Below are 18,624 nucleotides of genomic sequence, written 5' to 3' on the forward strand. Positions count from 1 at the left end.
CAACTGTATTTGGGTATTTTGATTGCGAGCAAACCGTGCTCGTCTGATGCCTGCTGATGGTCCTCTTGATCGCACAAATCATGAACAGTAAAACTTTTGTGTCGCGCCACGTGAGCTGGGTCCGTCGTGCCTCTCTGCTCCCGTGTTCTATCGAACCAAAACGTATCGTGAGGATCGGTGTCTTATTGCACCAGCTTCTCGAAAATGTCAATCAGGCTTCGTACGCCCTTGAGGACGTTCTCGTCAGGGCCCTGGCCAGGCACCCACTGCGCATGGGCAAAGTCGATGAGCTTCAGCGAGTAGATCTTGGGCAGGGCAGGGCCGTCGTCCTCGTCATCGTCGTCTTCGGCATCGAGGTTCGCGTCTCCCTCAATCAGCTCAATACCACTGTCCACTCTGGCCGCATTTCCACTGGGCTTCTTGCCCTGCGCGGCCTCGTAGCTGTCGGCGGCCGCGTTGTTCTGCGCGATGGCTTCCTTCAACTTGTCGCCGTCACCCTCAAAGACGAACAGCAGACTGGCAGAGTACATGCGACTCTCTTCGGCGGCGAGGACGCGCTCAACGTTGCGCAGGTCGCGCAAGAAGACCTGAGCGACGGCGTTGCCAAGGTCGTCGTCGATACCGGCGGTCTTGTTGAAGATGAACTTGCGGAAGTTCTCGACAATGTTGTCGGCGTTGACGTGGATGCGGCCGTAGTCCTTGTCATAGATCTTGTAGTCCTCGGCATCCAGCTCAGACTTCATGGAGGACCCGCGGTAGACCTTCATGCCGGCGATTCTGAAGCCCAGGGGACCGTGGGTGGTCTTGGAGGTGATGTCGTCGAAGCGCTTCTTCTTCTCAGCAGGGGCATCGTCGGCCCACAGGCGCACACCGAGCTTGACGTCGAGGATGTTGGGAGAGGTGAAGCCAGCTCCCGAGTTCTCGAGCACGATAGCCTGGTCCGTCTTGATCTTCTTTGACTTGTTCTGCACCCACTTGTCCTTGTCCTGCTCGGCGGGAGCCTCACCGGTGACAGCCTGTGTCAGTTCCTCTTTGGCGGCTTGTGTCGCGACGGGGCCAGGGGCACCGTCTTCAATGGAGCTGAGCTCTGCGCTGTCGTTGAGCTGGAGGGTGCCCATGTACAAGGGCATCAGCTCGGCGAATTCTGGGTGTGCTTCGTTGGCGGAGTTGTAGAAGTCGACCTCTGCGGTCGTGCAAGGCTTGATGAAGAGCTCGCCAGACTCGTCGCACATGGTTCCTGCACTACATTCGAGGCAACGTTAGAGACACGTCCCAAGTGATGTTGCCCAGCCGGCGCATGGTGAATCGCGAATAGGGGCAGCATTATGGCGACTCACTGTCCAGCAACGGTGTGACCGTAGTCGACGAGCTCGGCTTTTGTGGGAAGCGCCTTCTTGCCCATTGTGTCTGCGCTGTTGACGAAGGTTGGAAAACAAAAAAGAGTGGTGTTCAAAGTCGAAGTCGAGTCAACCTCAAAGGTAGTCAGGGGGGATCCTAGGATTGTCTCGCGCGCGCGCAGGTAGAAGTTGGGGTAGCGGGCTGATTTGTATCGGATTTGTTGCAAGCGGCAGCGGCAGCAGCAACGGCGTGCAATGGAAAGGATTTGGGGGCAAAATGCACAGAGCAAATGTCCAAGAAATCAGTTTCCGGCAAACGGCAGTGTGAAGGCTTGGCGACGGGAGCGAAACGAGGCACAGGAGGAGCGGATCGACAGTCTGAACAGACGAGACGAGGACGAGGAGGGAGGGGGGATCTTTAAGGTGCAGCAAGACGGGGACAAGGTTATCTGAGAGAGAGGGAGAAGACTAGGGACAGAGAGAGAACGAGGCGTAGTCACGATGGATGGAGGGATCGATGGAAGCTGGCCGGGAATTCGAGGGAAAATGAAAATGGCATTTGGGCTGGGTCTGATTGATTGCGCTCCGCATTGCAGATACAACTGCTGCAGGGCACTTTAAGCGTCCCCAAGTTACTTTTACAGTGGACACCGCTGTGACTCTGGTCGCAGCTGCCAATAAACGTGTGGAACTGCTTCAGATTTGATGGATGCCCGCGCATGCGCGCTTCTGCGCAGGCGGCGTGTGGGCGGCATCACCCTCACCTCACCCACCTGCCCAACCGCCTCAGGGCCTCCTCCAGTGTTCCTGGCCCAGCCAGTAACCGCCAGGCGTGGCCGCGGGAGGGTGGCAGGGAAGGAGCCCTGAGGGAGGGAGCAAGAGGGGGGCACAAGCGTTCTTTCCCACCTTCTCCCAGGGATCTCCGCCTGCGAAACGACGCTATTTTTCTGGAGACCCCTGTCCGACGCGTCCCTCGTTTCTGTGCCTCCCTCCCGCGCTTTTTCCACTGCGGCCTGTTCAAGCGGTCGTGCAGAGGCAAGAGAAAAAAAAAAGGTGGCGGATGTCACTCAGCCACCAGCGAACCTCGTTACGTCTTACTCGCGCGAGCTCTCGACCTCCTCTTCGACCCCTCGTTCGCTCAGCTGCCCTGTCGATCCTCTCTCCGGTTCTCCTCCCAGTCCGCCTTGTCCAGCTGTTGGCCCTTGTTGATTCGTGTCCAAGGCGCACACGCTCTCGCAGAGGTGAACCATTGGCCTCCGACTCTCGGGGAGTGGCTCGAGAGCCACTCCCTGAGCAATGGGGCAAATAACCCAACGTTGAAAGCCGCAGTTCGCTTTCGCTGTCGGCCGAGTCGGAATACTCTAATTCTTATTATTGCGTTGCATCGACAGTCTACCAAGGTGCCTTACTCAACCTTGCCCCGCCTAAGTCGACATCTTCTGAAATTTCAAGGACATTAGTACATAAGGATGCTTTCGCAAACGAGAGATCGCCAGGGGTGTCGAAAGCGCCCTGTTCGGACTCCAAGGAAGGATACAGATACGTAGGGTGGTGATGTGCAGCCTGCAGGTGATGCGTCAGACCCAATGATACCGTCGACAAACACGCTCAGCCGGCCACGATCTGACGCAGAACAGAGCCTATCCGAGGTGCCTTCCACTCTCCCACTTTCCCTTGCTCTTGGTCATTCGTCGATGGTGGCATGACCGCATGCGATCGATGACGGGGAATCTCGAGACGGCGACTTTTGTCGACGAAACGTTACTGTCCAGCTTCGCTTTCGCCGGATTCTGGGACGAGAAGCACGTTGGACAGGTGTATCGCGACACTATCCGCAGTGCGTTTCATCGCCACTTCCAAGATGACCGAAAAAACTCTATTGGACCATCGCAGTGATCTCTGATGGTTCTAGAAGCAGGCCGTGAATGGGAATTCTCTTCTCACCGCCATCGGCAACGACTCCCACATCAAGTGATGGACAGCCCGCCAGAGGATCTAGCAGTTCAGCCATGGATTTTCTTGCGTATGCGAGCCAGGTGAGCTGCCTGGCGTGCTGCGCGCCTTCGTCAGCCGTCATCCACTCCTGCGGCGCGTTACGAAGTGCATCCATCTGCACCGCACCAGAGACTCCGCCCCAGCTTCCGCCTCAGGAATGAGTTGGCAAAGCCGTCTTGCAGACTGCAGCTCGCTTTCTTCCCGTCGCGTCCCACAAACTTCCAATATCTCAAGAAACCTGCATCTGTGCCTCCTAAGCGAATCCCATGCTGCTGGTTTTCATTGGATTGCTGCGAGCGTTTGCCTGGCGATCACTTACACCCGATAGTGGGAAGCCACGATGCGATTGGATCGCATGAAATCCCAAGATGGAAGCCTTGGGTCCGATCTACGACCAACACCGAAATTCCCGTTTGGCATTTGCTACAACGTAGAGATGCGGGAAACTTTCGACTGGTGTTTTCAGACAACGTCAAAACCGCACTCACTGGCATGCTTGTTGCTTGCCAGTGTGGTTCGCTACAGATTCTTGGCAAACGGAAAAGCCGTATGTGGTTTACCATCGTGATATCAGTCTATGGACTTTCTTAAGCTCTTCATCTTATTAGTAGAATAACTTGCAAAAGAATCAAGACTTCGTTAGGAAGTCGCTCCCCCGAGTCAGGTTTGCTTCTTACCTTGCCTAAAGTTGGTAAGGAAAGTGCGCAGATATACGCGACTTCCTTCTAGTTCTTAAATTCTGGCTTCATTGTCCGTGATCTTTACTTAACGACAGGATCCTCTGGTATCCTCCACTTCACCTCGAGCTTCTTTGAGCAGTCACCTACAAAAGGGACTTCTAGGTCATCGAACGGTCCAACTTCTCCAACCCACACCACCCACCAACAGCCAACCTTCACCATGGGCGGCAAGACCACGGTTAGCCGCGGGCCTACGGCTCTTCCCAAATCCCGTGGCACCGGATTTGAGGGTAATTGCTGTTCCGAATATCACCACCAGTATTACTACGGCTGACTGTTTCCAGAGTATTTTGCCGATCCCCCCATGACACCTGCCGAGGCTAAGGAGGAAAGAGAAAACATCTACACCCCGTGAGTATCCTCGAATACTTCCGTTTCGGACCTCATACTAATCATTCTCAGTCTTATACCCTTCGTCGAGTAAGAATCATCCTCAGCACCTTCCTGGACGGGAACTCTTGACGTTGTGACTTCTGACAAACGCAACAGCCGCATCCAGTCATGCATCCAGCGCTTCCGCTCCCGTCGCCGCATCACCGGCACCGAGCCAACCCAGCTGTTCAACCAATACCTCTTTCTCGGCGGCGTTGACACCTCACCCCGCCTGTTCGGCGGCAACATCGACGCAGATACCGAGGGCATGACCCCCGACGAGCGCCGAACTGCAACCGCAACTGACGTCGTCTACACCTCCGGCGGTGGCAGCCGCTTCTACAACGCAGATGAGCCTGAGGGCTGGGACGTCGACTTCGCCGGCGTGGCCGCGGGCTTCTTGTCGGAGAACCTTCCTGCCATGGCTAACTGGGACTACTTGCGAATGGGCAAGGCGATCGGAATCATTGAGAACTTCCTTACCTACATCCTGCAGCACGATGTCTGCCCCGAGTACACCGCCAACATCAAGGAGGCCATGGCCCTTTGCAACTTGGCCAAGATCGATCTGCCTCTGGCGCACCAGGCTCTCATCCACTTCCCCGGACAGTTCAACCTGGCGCTGTCTGAGCTGTTTTGCGAGGGTTTCGACTACATCCATGACGACGACACCGCTGGGTTCGCCCGCCCCAAGGACTTTGACCCTACTGCGGTGGTGAAGCTGGCGATGGGAGTCGGCATGATCTGCATGGGCGTCGACAAGACCAAGGCAACGTCTCTGATCCATGCGGTCAACAATCCCAAGACGAGCAAGGTCAAGATGATCTACGAGGAAGAAATCAGCATGGAGGTAGTCAACATTCACCGCGCCAGCTCCTCTGTCCGCGAAATTATCGCTGGCGTTCGAACCAACGGAGGCATGCCTAACGGATTCGCCCCCATGGGCAAGCTTGTGCTTAAGCCATGCATCATTGAGGATGGCTATGATCATGGAAACTACGCAGACGCGTCCGACGACGAAACTCACACTTTCCTTGTGGATGACGACATCCTGGCTCGCATGATGCCCGGCTTCAAGCTGCAGCTGTGCGTTGTCCATCTCAACAATGGCGTGTCGTTCATCAAGCAGGTCAAGGCTGTTCTGGTATCGTGGCACACGTACCTCCCCCAGAACCTCATGACGCACTTCAAGGAGCCCGTTGAGAATGATCGACCTGCTCCGACGGTGAAGAACCCCAACGCCGAGGATTACAATGACTCGTTCGACAAGAGCTTGTCCGACGAGTAGGCTGTCTACATGTCACTGACTGGAGGAGAACTCTATGATATAGCCAGGGACGGGAAATGGACAAAAGGATGGAAGCATGGTACTGGGGAAAATCAAAACTTACAACAGGGTTGCATGGGTGGCGTTCAGGGACTATCTAGATACCCCATCAATTAACTGACGACGGCGATATTCAGGATGAAGACGAAAGAAGCGATGCAGCCATTGCTTGCAGTGTATTAAAATCCATAACTCGTACACAGCGTGATAACTCATAAATCCATAACGCCAAAAACCCGGCGGAGAAGTTTCACCAAGAAAGTCCACCCCACCTTCAAAACTCGAGATCAATTTACACAAGTCAGCCCGTCTATGACATGTCCAGGACACCCCACATTCGACGCTTCAAACCCAAGAAACAGTGACGGATGCAGCCAGCAGATGTATAGACCAACACCCTGCGTCTAGTGTCCACGACCGAGCGCCTCTAATCTCTCGTCTGAATCTTGTTGTCGCCCGCAACGGCCTGGGCGTAGCTGGGCGGCACGGCGCCGTCGCTGCTGCCCTCGCCGGCGCCGCCCTGGGGCTGCTGTCTGGAGCCGCCGGCGTTGTTGTTGTTCGTGGTGCCGTAGGTGACGTTGGCGCCCTGCTGGTGGTGCGAGGGCCGCGGCTGCTGCTGGGGCTGGCGGGTGTGCGGGGCGTTTCCGTTGCCGTTGCCGTGGACGAAGACGTACGTCACGCGGCCGCCCTCGCGGTCCTGCTGGGGAACGGACTCGTACTCGTAGTCTGGCTCGGGGAACTTGGCGATGATGTACCAGGCGTGGATGAGGCCGGGGATCTGGGACGGGGTGTTAGTTTCGGGGGAGTTGGGTGATTGGGAGGATTGAAGACGTACGTAGCCGAGGAGGCAGAGGAGGATGTTGATCATGGAGTCGGCGGAGCAGATGCCGCGCTTCACCCAGACTGCAGATTCATTGTTAGCTAGCTGTTCCTCTGGTGCAAGCATCGTCTGATGCGGGGAGAAAACGTACCGGGTAGAGGGGGGAAGAGCAGGGCCAAGAGGCCGAGGAAGATGTCTGCGGAACACATTTCAGACGTTCGCAACTGTCTTTCGAGATGTGGTGTGAAGATTTGGTGTTGTTGAAGGTTGTATGTTGTATTCGAGAGTCTGCGCGGAGTTTGCGAAGGCGATAAAGGGTTCGGAGGCGCGGGCGAAATAAGGTAGGTAAGGTGACGTCTGGGGCCTCCGGCGTCCGAGTGGCCGTCGCAAGGTCAGCAGGTGAGCAGCGCATATGGCCGGTCGCAGAGCGCCACTGAGGAGGCAAGGCAAGGCAGGCCAGGCAGCGAGGAACCGGTGGGCGTGGCGGAGCTTGGAGGGGACGTGGGGGCTTGCGTAATTGGCAAAGAGACGCAGGTGAGAGGCGCTATGATTGGTTGGCGCGGGGGAATGTGAGACCGAGACGGAGCTTTCCGAGCTGCTTGACGCGGGAGCGAGGGTGCACCCTTGGAGATGTGCTGGATTCTAGACTTTTGCTGCGATTCAGTGGATTGGATTTTGCCCGTCACCAGTCATTGACTTACTTTGAGTTGGTATTGTTGGCTGGGATGTTATGTCAAGATACCTATAGGAGTGATATCTCAGGTACGGAGTCTTATCTTATCTTTGACTACAGAGAATGCGCTGATGCAGGAACGCTAGCGCCCTGAAAATCGGAGGAGCCCCGCCAAATAAACCCCCGCTGAAGCTCCCGCACGGGCCAGCCTGAAAGGAAACTTGTGATGTCAAGCAGCTCCCAGCAGTGTGTGGGTGCGTCCAGAACAGTTCCACGCGACTCGTTGATTCTCCATCCAACTTGCACCTTGCACGTCGAAACCGCTCCGTCACCGACGACCACCACAGCTAATACCAGCATCCCCTCGATGACCGTCAGATAGTCCAGCATGTCGATTCCGGGTCTGGGCCAGCTGGCAGCGCCGGTACGGTCCCTTTTCACACACCCTCTCTAAAGCCTGAATACAAAGGCACGAACCCATACTGACGGAGGCAACACCACGAACAGCAGCCGGCCAACGCATCCCAAACCCGCACAATCAGACTCCAGCCCTTTTGGGAATGGCGCTTCGAAGTCTCCTTCGGCACCGACCTCACCTTCAAACTCCTCTCCGGCACCGCAGAGAAGGACGGCACCGAGCTGGCCCTGCACCATCTCTACACCTTCTCCGGCACGAAATCCAAGATCCTCACGCTGCAAGGATGCGAGTTCGAGATCGAGGGCAGCAGCCCCGCCGCCGAGTTCCTCGCCGAGTATCACCAGCCGCAAGACAACCCCGCGAACGCGTACCTGAACCTGCACTTCCAGCTCACCGCCATGCGCCAGCGCGCCGCCGCCGAGCGCCGCGAGGGCCCCCGCATCGCCGTCTGCGGCGCCCCGACGGCGGGCAAGACGACGTTGTGCAGGACGCTGGCGAGCTACGCGACGAGGGTCGGCGCGCAGCCGATCGTGGTGAACACGGACCCCAAGGAGGGCATGCTGAGCCTGCCGGGGACGCTGAGCGCCGCCGTTGTGGGGAGCGTGCTGGACGTCGAGGCTGTTGATGGGTGGGGGACCACGCCGACGAGCGGGCCGAGTCAGGTGCCGGTCAAGCTGCCGCTGGTCTACTACTACGGACACGCGAGGGCGGAGGAGGATCCGAGGAAATATAAGCAGCTCGTCAGCAAGATGGCGGCTACTGTTACCTCGCGTTTCGCGCAGGATCCCGAGGCTAAGAGCGCGGGGATGATTATCGATACGTTTGGGATCAGTGAGAAGAGCACCTCTGGCTTGGATTTGTTTGCTCATGTTGTGGAGGAGTTGTCAGGTATGCAAAGAAGAAATATCACGCGAGGTGGGGTTTGGATCGAGCTAACGGCATCCAGCGAACATCATCCTTGTGTTGGGATCGGCTTCGTTGAATGCAGAAGTCCAAAAGAGATTTGCATCCGAGAAGACGAGTCTGGGCGAACCGTACAGCATTGTGCTCCTGGACAAGTCCGAAGGTGTAGCCGAGAGAGATGAGGGTTTCATGCAGCAAGTCTGCGAGGCATCGATCAAGGAGTACTTTTTCGGCACAGTCGGTCGGACATTGAGTCCTGCGACGCAGCAAGTCGACTTTGATAGCCTGACGATATACCGCCTAGGCGACAGTGAGTTTGCTTCAAGATCCGGCGGTAATGCAAAGGTTCAACTGACACTTTGCAGACTCTACGTACGGTGGTGCGGACGACGGCCTCACGCGGGTGGACTCGTCCCAGCTAATGGCGCATTGGACGCTGCCCGTCGTGTACGCCTCAGTTAGGGACAGCCCCGAGACGATTCGGACGTCGAACATCATGGGCTACGTCTACGTCGCCGACATTGACAAGGAGAAGCGCAAGTTGAGGATTCTGGCGCCGGTGGGCGGACGCCTGGGAGACCGGCCGTTACTGATGGGCAAGTGGCCTGAGCCGTACATTAACTTGTTAGGATGAGATAGAAATGATACCACGAATTCTTTTTTTACAGCACACCACGGAAGGATCAATCACACTGCCCTTTCGGAGTTCCGACGACTTTAGAATCACGAACTGAGGCGAAGGAAATCCATCTCTACGACCCTGTGCCCAGGTGCCTGAAGCAGCCTGCCGTGGCGATGTCAGCAATGATGACTGAACCAAAGCAGGGATCCAGGGATGAGCGAGAGAGTGACAGAGAGACCCTGAGTCTCGTAAGGCTGAGTGTCGCATTCCAAGGACGTGTGATGCGATGGAAATCAGGGGGTGTCAGCACTACTCTGTACGAGCTTTCCAATCAAGCGGGATGCGAAGAGTCATGTCTCTCTCTCTACAGTGTCTAGAGAACAAAGGAAACCGTCCTTCTTCTCTCCCAAAGTCCTGGGAGCTGGAAGATCTTGGTGTAACGTGATGGGCGAAAAGAAATGCATGCGATTCGATGCAGCTACGCGCGATGCTGCCTGGCCAGTCCAGGCGGGCCCCTCCATGATGCATCCCACCATCCCCATTCCCAGCACCGCCGCCTTGGGTAAAGTACTGTAAGCCTGGAGCGAGTCTGAGTGGGTGGTGATCGGCCGCTGGGAATGACCCAGAAAAAGACCAGAGTGTGTGACATTGGAACCCTACGTCAGCTTACTACAGGATTCCACCGAACTGGATATTCCAGGCACCGCTAGGCTGATAGCGACATCATCTGTCTGCGTCTGTCACGGCCGAAAGTCCAAGGGCCGGAGAGAGGCAGCGACACTTTTTGTTCTCTCCCGCCGTCGGACTTTCCACCGGTCTGCCGTGCCTCTCCGTGCCTCTGCGGCATCGCTAGCCCACGGCTCTTGAGACAATGTCTTTATCTCATCATTCCGCCTCCCCCCCGCCCGCGCGGCGATAGGCGAAATCCCCCGTTTAGGCAAACCGAAGCGGCGCAAGAGGCGCGGAAAGCCAAGCGACACGGAGACGTGCCCGCGACATTTGAAGGAAGGAATGATGACCCCGACGAAGCCAATGAGGACGCCGAGGGCCGCACACCACTCACTACACACCACAAGCGCTCGCCAGGTCCTCGTAAGGCTGAGCGGCCGGTGAGTCGGGATGGAGCCGTTATTGATTGTCGACAGGGAGGCGGAGGAGGGGAGGGGTAAGGTAGGGACCCGATTCCTTCTTCAGCGGCAGCATCGCCTCGCTGCCAATGAACATTTCTCGGGCATGCGCTCGTCATCCGCTTTCTCACTCATCCGCTCTCTGTTTCTGGGCGCAACAGTGTTCCCCACGTGCACTCACACTCACCGGAAACGGCCCCCCCCCCAGCAAGCCTCATTTATCGACTTCTGTTTTTTTTCGGCTCGGCGCTGTCAAAAGATGGCTTGAGCCGCAGCACCGGCAGGCAGCGAAAACGGTTCCCCCGGCCGGTAGCCCAGGCGTCAGGACGATGTCAACGGGGAAAAGGCGCATGGTGGTTGTGGGAATTTGGGAATCAGACCCCGGCGAGCGAAACCCCACTCCTCCATCTTTCTCATCCTCATCGCAAGGGTCAAGTTAGCTGAGGAATCATTCGCAGTGCCATTCCTGCCTATGAACGAGAGGGGACTGCTTCGTGTGTTTCCTCATTAGGAAAATGCACTCCCCATCCCACCCTACCACCAAGGCCTCTCTCTCAATAGCCTTCCGCTCTATCAAAAAACCCAAGAGAGTCGTGCCGCAGTGGAATCCGGAGCTAGGCACCTGTTCCATCACCGCCTCCACACCCGCGCGCTGGCTGTGGCAGGGGGATGGATGGAGGGCAGGGAAGGGTGTGTGTAACGCAGCCTTGCGACCAATGGGGCTCCACGGCGGCCATCTCGACATTTCTGTGATTCTCGCAGGAGGATGAGGCTTTCCAAGCCAATTGGCGTTGTGACGAGGAACCAACAGCGTTTTTTCTTGCGTGCGAGATAGCCCAAAAACGATAATTACGTCCGTAAAGAGTGTAGGCCCAACCCCAAAACCCACACACATTCTGCATTCTCGGTATGATTGCCTTCTTTTCGAGAAGGTACCTGGATCCTCCTGGCCACTGGTTTCCTGCTTCGCAACGGCGCAAGTTCTCTCGGCCGTCCTTTTGTTCTTCATCGGCTGAGCCGTACGGAAGGACCCTCCACCTCCACCATACATACGCCTCACACGCACCTTGAGTCACAGACCCCCAAATCCTGACTACCTACCTACCTGCCTCAGCTCATGTGTCTTCTTCTCGCTTGAGGCCACTTTTGAGATAGGCCTCTTCCCCGAATTACCGAACCTGCGAAGGTTTGTGATGGGACTCCGCTAAGATACGCCTGGTGCCGCGCCGTGGCTGGCTGGACCATGTGGATGTGGCATGGGGGAGGAGGGTGGCCGGGGGTAGAGGCGCTCCTCCCGTTCGTTCACGCAACGACGCAGTTACCGTTTACGGCAAACGCATATCTACCACTAAGAAGAGTCTGGTACTTGGAGGAGGAGTCCAAGATGTGATGGCCCCCAAACATCACATCCTATCTAGACCAAGACGAGCGATGATGGTGCCGGGAATGGGCGGAGGAACGCTGTCACTGGCACTGATGCTAACACCGCCTCCACGGTGATGGCGGCGCAGGATGGGGAGGGGCGAGGAAGGAAGGCAGCCATCTGACGGGAAGGAATTTGGTTCCCATCCCCGAGGTGAGAACCATATATGACTCCCTCGAGGCCGACGTGTAAGTAGGATGTCTGAAGGATGTAGACAAGAATCCATTGCTCTCCTCGATTCTTTGATTCCCCCCAAGAAGAAGCATTCTCTCTTGCTCTCTCACATATCTCCTACACTGTCACATCTTCGTGTAAGGATACTACACTACCATCAACCATGGCGAGGGTAGAAGTGCACCACCTCCACCCTACCAACTGGGAATCAGACCCAGAAGAAGAAATCTTCCCCCTCTCCACGCTGGACTACCTCTCGGGCCAGATCTGGTGCAACTACGTCCTCTTCTTCAAGCTCCCGTCCGCCACCACAGACTCCCAGTCCGAGCTCATCACAGTCCTCAAGGCCGGCCTCGAGAGGACCCTCTCCCAGGTCCGCCAGCTGCCCGGCGTCCTCACAAAACACCCCTCCGGCTCCGGGCTGTGCTGGCACAAGAAGAGAGAAGACGCGGTCGAGTTTCACGTCCAATGGCTTGACAACATCGCCGCCACCGGCAAGAACAAGAAGTATCCCACCTTCGCGGACCTCGAGAGGCAACACTTCTCCTCAAAGGCCCTCGGCGACCCCAAGACGTGGTCCGTCCACCCCTTCAAGGGCGGCCAGTGCCCCGAGTCCCACTGGACGAGCCGGCCCAAGGCCGCCGCCTACAAGGCCACCTTCATCCCCGGCGGCATGGTCTTCATGATGCACCACCACCACTTCTCGGGCGACATCATGGCCTGGTCCGGCCAGCTGCACCAGCTCGCCGAGAACTGCAACGCCATCTGGACCGCCCGCGGCACCGGCTCCGCGCCTAAGTTCCCCGCCTGGGACCCCGCCTGCCTCGACTTCTCCCTCACCACGAAGCCCGACCTCCCGGAGTCGCAACAGGTCGACGGCCCCAGCGCGGCGCCCGAGCGGAACGCCGCGTACCGCCCGTCGAAGCGGCTGCTCTTCCACCTGCCCAAGAGCAAGATGGCGAAGCTCAAGAAGCTCGCCGCCCCGCCGGATGAGGACGGCGAGGAGGGCAGGTGGATCTCGAGCTACGACGCGTACACGGCGCACATCTGGCGCGTGCTCTCGAAGCACAAGGCGGCGCTGTACGAGCCGGACCTGAAGGAGGCGCTGATCTGGGGCGAGGCGGTAAATATGCGCCCGCGGTTCCGGGACCCGGTCGTGCCGGCGCGGATCCAGAGTAACTTTATGTCGGTGGCCGTCAGCTTCCAGAGCGTGGTGCCGACGATGAGCGGCGAGGAGGTGATTTCCTCGGCGCCGTTTTGGAAGTTGGCATGGTACGTTCTTCTTTCCCTCTGTCTGATGTTTGAAAGATTTGCTAATAATGCGATTTCAGGTACATCCGCCAGCTCACCAACACGGTGACCCAGGACTACGTCAACGCGATGCTGGCCTCCCTCGCGCCGATCCGCGACAAGACGACGCTCTTCATCCGCGGCGACGCCTTCCACCCGATGACGACGCTCTTCACGGACTGGCGCGACACGCGCCCCTGCGAGGCGGACTTCGGCTTCGGCGCGCCGTACGCGTTCCGCTGGCTCTTCGAGAGCGTGCAGACGGGCATGTTCGTGACGTACCCCGCGCGCGTCAACGGGGCGCCCGCGGGCGCGGACGAGGGCACCGAGTTCAGCCTGCCGGTCGAGCGGGAGGTGGCCGCGGCGCTGCTGGCGGACCCGGAGTGGAGCGAGTACTTTGAGTACCGCGGGGTTGAGAACGATGTCGATGATGTGGAGGGCCCGCAGGAGACGGAGAAGGAAGAGGAGGAGGAGGCGGTGGCGGAGGTGGTGAGGGACAGGTTGAGCAAGGTGGAGAGGGATACGGTGGTGGTGGTCAGGGGCGTGGCGGCGCGGTGTCGCAATGCTTCTGTCCGCGTGCGGGATGTTTGTGGCTGGCTGGTTACGGTGTTCAGGAGGGTCATGACGAAAGGATTATGAGCGGGCCTGGTTTCTTCGTCTTTTGTGTAGGATACCTATCTGGTGTGGTCTTTTGTCTGATTTTCATATGTAGAATAAGCAGGCGGTTGGAATTAACAAACAATAATGACTATCAACAAGACTTACACCACTCAAAAATGTGGAAGAAGAGCGTGATACTTGGACCTGAAGACTCAGACTGACAAAAAGAAAGCAGGAGGGAGGAATTGAGCCTCACGCGGGGGTCGAACCCGCAACCTTGAGATTAAGAGTCTCACGCTCTACCGATTGAGCTAGCAAGGCCTGCGAGATATTGATTGTTGACGATGGCAGGCGTGCGAGGGACCAAGAGCCAAGTGGAGCGGTAGGGCTAGAGCTGGGTGAGTGGGAAAAAACTTCATCGTGAAATCGCTTCTTGTTAAAATTCCTCTCGTGAACTAGTGGGTTGGCCCCGAAAGCATGGGCCCGTCCGGGAAGGAGAACTCCACCCGGCCCCGTCTCCCGGCTCGGCGGATCCTCACTACGGCTTCCTGCCGTACACCACGATCCTGCTAAAGTCAGCACCAACCACCATAACAAGGGAGACACACTCACATGGGCCAGTACGCATGAATGCTCCGATCCCCAACATCCTTCCTCGTCTGCGCGGCGAGCACATTCACTTCATCCGCCTTCCACGCGAGGCCCCTCGTCAGGAACGCCATCAGGAACCCCTGCAGCCCGGTGGTGATGTTGTCGTAGTTCCACGCGCCGAGCTCCTTGAACTTTGCGTGGCGCGGCCAGGTGTTGCTGGGCCACTTGAAGCAGATCTCGGCGACGTCGACAAAGCCCGCGGCCTCCATCATGGGCTTGAGGGTGCTGAGCTCGATGAAGGCGTGGTCCATCTTTGCCGCGGCCTCGCCCAGCAGGGCCATCGACTTGTGGAGGGCGTGGTCCGGGGTCAGGGTGCCGTCGTCGGAGAGGGGCAGGCCGAATTCCTGGAGCTCGAGGTAGCCGCCCGGGTTGAGGTTTCTGCGGGGGCCGTGTGAGATTTTGGGGGTCAGATGTTGGAGACAGGGAGGGGGGGCATTTACTCGTAGCATTGGCGCAGGTATTCTTCCCATTTAGAGATGGACGAGTTCATCATCCGGGAGTGGATGTAGTCAAAGGGGCGGGAGTAGGTCCAGCTGTCTTCGATATCGTCGATCTCGAACTTGACGTTTGGCGGGACGCTGGAAGATGTTAGCGGAGACCGGAAAGTGAGGTCTCAATAGCACATACAACTTCGGCTGCGTCGGAGAGAGATCGACACCAATGACCTACAAACTCGGGTCAGATCGTATTGAAGAGGGCGCTGCTGGATTGCCCACCTCGGAGCCTGGATGCTCATCCCCGTAGTCCATGGCCCAGATACCCGTCCCCGTTCCAAGGTCAAGAACGCGTCCTGGATTGGCTTCGGCTTTATTGGGAGGGGACAGGCCAAGAAGACCGTCAAAAGAGAGGTAGAAGATGTGATGTTGAAGGTCTCAAGACGATGTCAATACGCTGCCTTGCAACAGGCTCGAGGCGGGATCGTCAATACCTAGTCGCTCGTTCTCTTCTTCATCATTGGGGAAGTGGTACTCTCGATCACAATCAGCTGACTCCTTGCCCATCCTGCTGGACTACTCACTTCCATCTCGGAACCTGTGATAGGTGCGGCCGTTCTCCTTGCGATAGTCCAGGATCGAGCTGTTCAAGCTCGCCGTTGTCGAGGTCCCGTCCTGTCCCACCCGTCAGTACCTTCGCCGAGCGCACAGGCAGTGAGATTCGCACATTGGTATCGCCCACGGCCGAGTCGTTGTCGTTGAAGTCGTCGGGCTCTACAACATCAGCCTGAAGCGCCGCCATGTCGACAAGCTTCCGAGTCTCGCAATTACAGCAACGCGTGTAGGTAAAGAGGTGCCGTTGTACGCAGGTCTAGTCAGGTCCAGGTGTGACGGACTGCGGCTCTGGTCTGGCGATCGGTGAGGTGAGCAGAAATATCACGCTATCGACATCTCTTTCTTCCCCGCACAGCCATGTCTTTGATTAGACAGTTGGCCGGGGCCGGGAGGACCCTTTCCTGAGCGACTCATGAAGAGGGGCCGATGGGAGGAACAGGCGGTGATTGATCACCACCCCGGGCTGTCATCTGCAGGCATTGCGGTCCCAGGAGCCAGGTCACTGACACAAATGATTTGCAGATGACAGCGGAAAAGGTCCAGGGCGAGCCCCATCTCGGACCGGTGAGTTTGGACGGTGGCAGAAGTGGCGGTCGATAGTCTGGCCCAGTGAGGTGTCTGCAAGACAGAGAAGGATCGCGACGAACAAGTGTTCTGAGCTCCAACAGCTCCAACAGTAGCGATGTGACAGGTTGATAGGATTGGAGAAGTCGCAAGCAGGTGAGGACGGAAGCGGCATAGTATGGCCTGCTCGATGTGCGTGGTGGCCAATCGTGAGATGTCTGCCAGCAGTTGGAATGCAGCAGAGACATGGCATGATTCCACCGAGCGCGCACATCGGCACTAATTGGCGCATGTCTTGAACCTTGTCAGTTGCGCGCCGCAAGCCTCCACGGCCGGCTCAATCGCTCGATCGAGACCGTCGCCTGGGCGGGCATCCAATGGCGGGGTCCTGTTGGACATTGCAATGGCGGGGTCCTGTTGGACATTGCAATGGCGGAAGAAGCTCCGGGCAAACTAGCTTGAAGAGGAATCAGTTTCGACGACGGGACGGCGTCGGAAGACACGGACATTGGCAGTCCGTGTGCAAGACCTCGCCAGTACGGTCACCAATTGATTCATTTCGAGAAGGGTTTCCATCATAATTCTTTCGACAGAGACTCAGTAGAGCCATGCCTTCGCAAGATGCCCGGTCGGAGATGGGGCCGAACTGACCTCACCGCCTAGTCGCTGGCTACGGAGCGCTGAGTTCTTGAGATCGAGGTATCGGCACCGATGCGTCCTCACACAGCATCTAATACGATCAGCTGTTAGAGCTTAAGTGCGATCTCGTAGACGCTCAGCCAGCATTTCTGCGTTCCCCGGGAGTTCCAAAGGCAGCCGGCGGTATTGGAACTGCGGCTGCTGCTTGCTTTCCGGATCTCCGGACGACGAAGAAGCGACAAGCGAAAGCGGGCACTCCGACGAGAGAAAACACATTGATTCGAATAGATTGTTGGAAATGAGGCTGGTTCTGATGGCATCGCGCTGCCAGACCCAAGCATTTCGATTGCTGTCGATAAGTGTTGGTGGTGTTCACTTGAACCCAGCTGAACATACTGCCTGTCCCGATTGCTTCGTGGCCGTGGGCCTGTCATCAACCGGCCGCAGTCAATTTGTGGACTTCGCTGAGTTGTACAGCTTGATCATGATTACCTTCAAGGCAGATGCTGCATCCATGTGTGTTTGGTTCCTTGGCGTGTTGGCATCTTCGGCGATGGCTTCACTCGATGCATCGCTTGGCCGTCCTCAGTGAAACCGCGACAGTAAATGAGCTGACTTGGGCCACATTGAATGAGCAGAGGCTGCGGGATGAAGCGAAGAGTACGTCAGCTGCAGGTGGCCCCTGGGAGAATGCGACTTTGCCCATTCATCCATGTCCAACACGCAGGATTGTCGTGGTTGGTGTCGCAGACTGTCGCCTCCCAGCGGTGTCTTTCGTCCCAACACATAGCGACAATTCCCGCATCGCTGGTGTTAGGTGAAGATTGCGAAGTCTTCATGATCGACATGTCGTGCAAAGAGGCGTTTAGGATGCAACATGGCGAGTCACGTCGAGAAACATGTTTCTGTCGATGAAGTTGTCAGAGTCAGTCGCTGCTCAGTTGTTGCTCTGTGTCTTGGTCACTCAGGGGCTGATTAGATGAGATAAGCAGCCGCAAAAGCCAATCAGTGATCTCCCGGCCAAGAAGACAGGGCATCCATCCCCTGGAGCTGCCAGCTTTTTCTGCTCAGGGCCCCTGTTGCTGCGAGAAAGTCAATTCTGCGCTCACAGGGCACTGCTTGGTCTTTTTTTCTGATTTTCTCCGAGTCGCCGAAACTCTGCTGAACTTTTGGAGGATTGACGTTTGATCAACTTCATGATTCGCATTTCTTCATCGAGCTTCTCGGAGCAAACATCTTCACGATCGTTCTGGCAAGCAAACACGGCACAATCGTTGCGCCGAACGGCAGATCCTCCCCTGTGCCATCATCCCCGACTGCTGCCCGCCACCTCCCAGGATATCTCAAACCATCAACACAGGCATCGTGGGCATCAAAGCCGACCTCAGTGGAGCGTCCAGCGCGATCCTGTTGGCTATGACCGGCAATTTCACCCCTTTTCAGCGAAGGATCCTCAAGGACATTCATGCTGCGAGGCGGACCAGACATGAACCAACCCGCACCATCTCCTCAAACATACATCACAGCCTCCCTCCCACATTCCCCCTTGGGCCATGGATGGAACTCGGCTGAAGTCGCCTGCCAATTCGGCCCAACTCCAGCGCAGGATGGATCTCGCGAATAGGGGCAACTCCAGTTCAAACGAACTAACATCGGACAGACGGCACACCGAAGGCTGACAGCCATGACAGCGGCCCTGCGGTTTCGCAATGCTTGGGCCCGGGCCCCCAAACACAGCGCCGCAGACGAATGGCGAGCCGTCGTCGCGATGTCGCTCTGCACATCTGCGAAAATGGGGAAACCTAGGCCGTCGGAAGATCTGTAGCAAGGTCGACCGTCCTATCTCTTTTCTTCAATCGTTGACTAACAATTTCTTCTTCAGCTCGTCTGAGCCAGGGGC

At 57.1% G+C, this 18,624-nt stretch overlaps 6 protein-coding genes and 1 non-coding gene across 7 annotated transcripts; 3 read left to right on the forward strand and 4 right to left on the reverse strand.

Annotated features, from left to right (window-relative positions):
• Positions 1 to 182: 182 nt before the first annotated feature.
• On the reverse strand, positions 183 to 1,402 carry COL26b_011107 (uncharacterized protein; the record flags this gene model as incomplete). Its single annotated transcript, XM_053183782.1, has 2 exons — positions 183 to 1,242; positions 1,338 to 1,402. 2 exons carry the CDS (start codon positions 1,400 to 1,402, stop codon positions 183 to 185), a joined length of 1,125 nt encoding a protein of 374 aa, XP_053032251.1.
• A 2,830-nt stretch (positions 1,403 to 4,232) lies between these two features.
• COL26b_011108 (uncharacterized protein) lies at positions 4,233 to 5,732 on the forward strand (the record flags this gene model as incomplete). The annotated part of the gene is made up of 3 exons (XM_053183783.1): positions 4,233 to 4,302; positions 4,357 to 4,423; positions 4,562 to 5,732. The coding sequence occupies 3 exons, from the start codon at positions 4,233 to 4,235 to the stop codon at positions 5,730 to 5,732; spliced, it is 1,308 nt and encodes a 435-aa protein (XP_053032252.1).
• A 466-nt stretch (positions 5,733 to 6,198) lies between these two features.
• COL26b_011109 (uncharacterized protein) lies at positions 6,199 to 6,800 on the reverse strand (the record flags this gene model as incomplete). The annotated part of the gene is made up of 3 exons (XM_053183784.1): positions 6,199 to 6,549; positions 6,607 to 6,674; positions 6,743 to 6,800. 3 exons carry the CDS (start codon positions 6,798 to 6,800, stop codon positions 6,199 to 6,201), a joined length of 477 nt encoding a protein of 158 aa, XP_053032253.1.
• An 852-nt stretch (positions 6,801 to 7,652) lies between these two features.
• COL26b_011110 (uncharacterized protein) lies at positions 7,653 to 9,219 on the forward strand (the record flags this gene model as incomplete). Its single annotated transcript, XM_053183785.1, has 4 exons — positions 7,653 to 7,688; positions 7,772 to 8,570; positions 8,629 to 8,895; positions 8,951 to 9,219. 4 exons carry the CDS (start codon positions 7,653 to 7,655, stop codon positions 9,217 to 9,219), a joined length of 1,371 nt encoding a protein of 456 aa, XP_053032254.1.
• A 2,875-nt stretch (positions 9,220 to 12,094) lies between these two features.
• COL26b_011111 (uncharacterized protein) lies at positions 12,095 to 13,860 on the forward strand (the record flags this gene model as incomplete). The annotated part of the gene is made up of 2 exons (XM_053183786.1): positions 12,095 to 13,203; positions 13,263 to 13,860. 2 exons carry the CDS (start codon positions 12,095 to 12,097, stop codon positions 13,858 to 13,860), a joined length of 1,707 nt encoding a protein of 568 aa, XP_053032255.1.
• Positions 13,861 to 14,069: 209 nt separating this feature from the next.
• COL26b_011112 lies at positions 14,070 to 14,142 on the reverse strand. The gene has a single exon. It is a non-coding gene; the product is annotated as a tRNA-Lys (tRNA).
• Positions 14,143 to 14,429: 287 nt separating this feature from the next.
• On the reverse strand, positions 14,430 to 15,708 carry COL26b_011113 (uncharacterized protein; the record flags this gene model as incomplete). Its single annotated transcript, XM_053183787.1, has 6 exons — positions 14,430 to 14,850; positions 14,913 to 15,050; positions 15,100 to 15,137; positions 15,189 to 15,262; positions 15,491 to 15,581; positions 15,634 to 15,708. 6 exons carry the CDS (start codon positions 15,706 to 15,708, stop codon positions 14,430 to 14,432), a joined length of 837 nt encoding a protein of 278 aa, XP_053032256.1.
• Between the last annotated feature and the right edge of the window lie 2,916 nt (positions 15,709 to 18,624).

Source organism: Colletotrichum chrysophilum, assembly GCF_026319265.1.
Source record: "Colletotrichum chrysophilum strain AFK26 chromosome Unknown scaffold_130, whole genome shotgun sequence".
In the NCBI taxonomy this organism is placed as follows: Eukaryota; Fungi; Ascomycota; class Sordariomycetes; order Glomerellales; family Glomerellaceae; genus Colletotrichum; species Colletotrichum chrysophilum.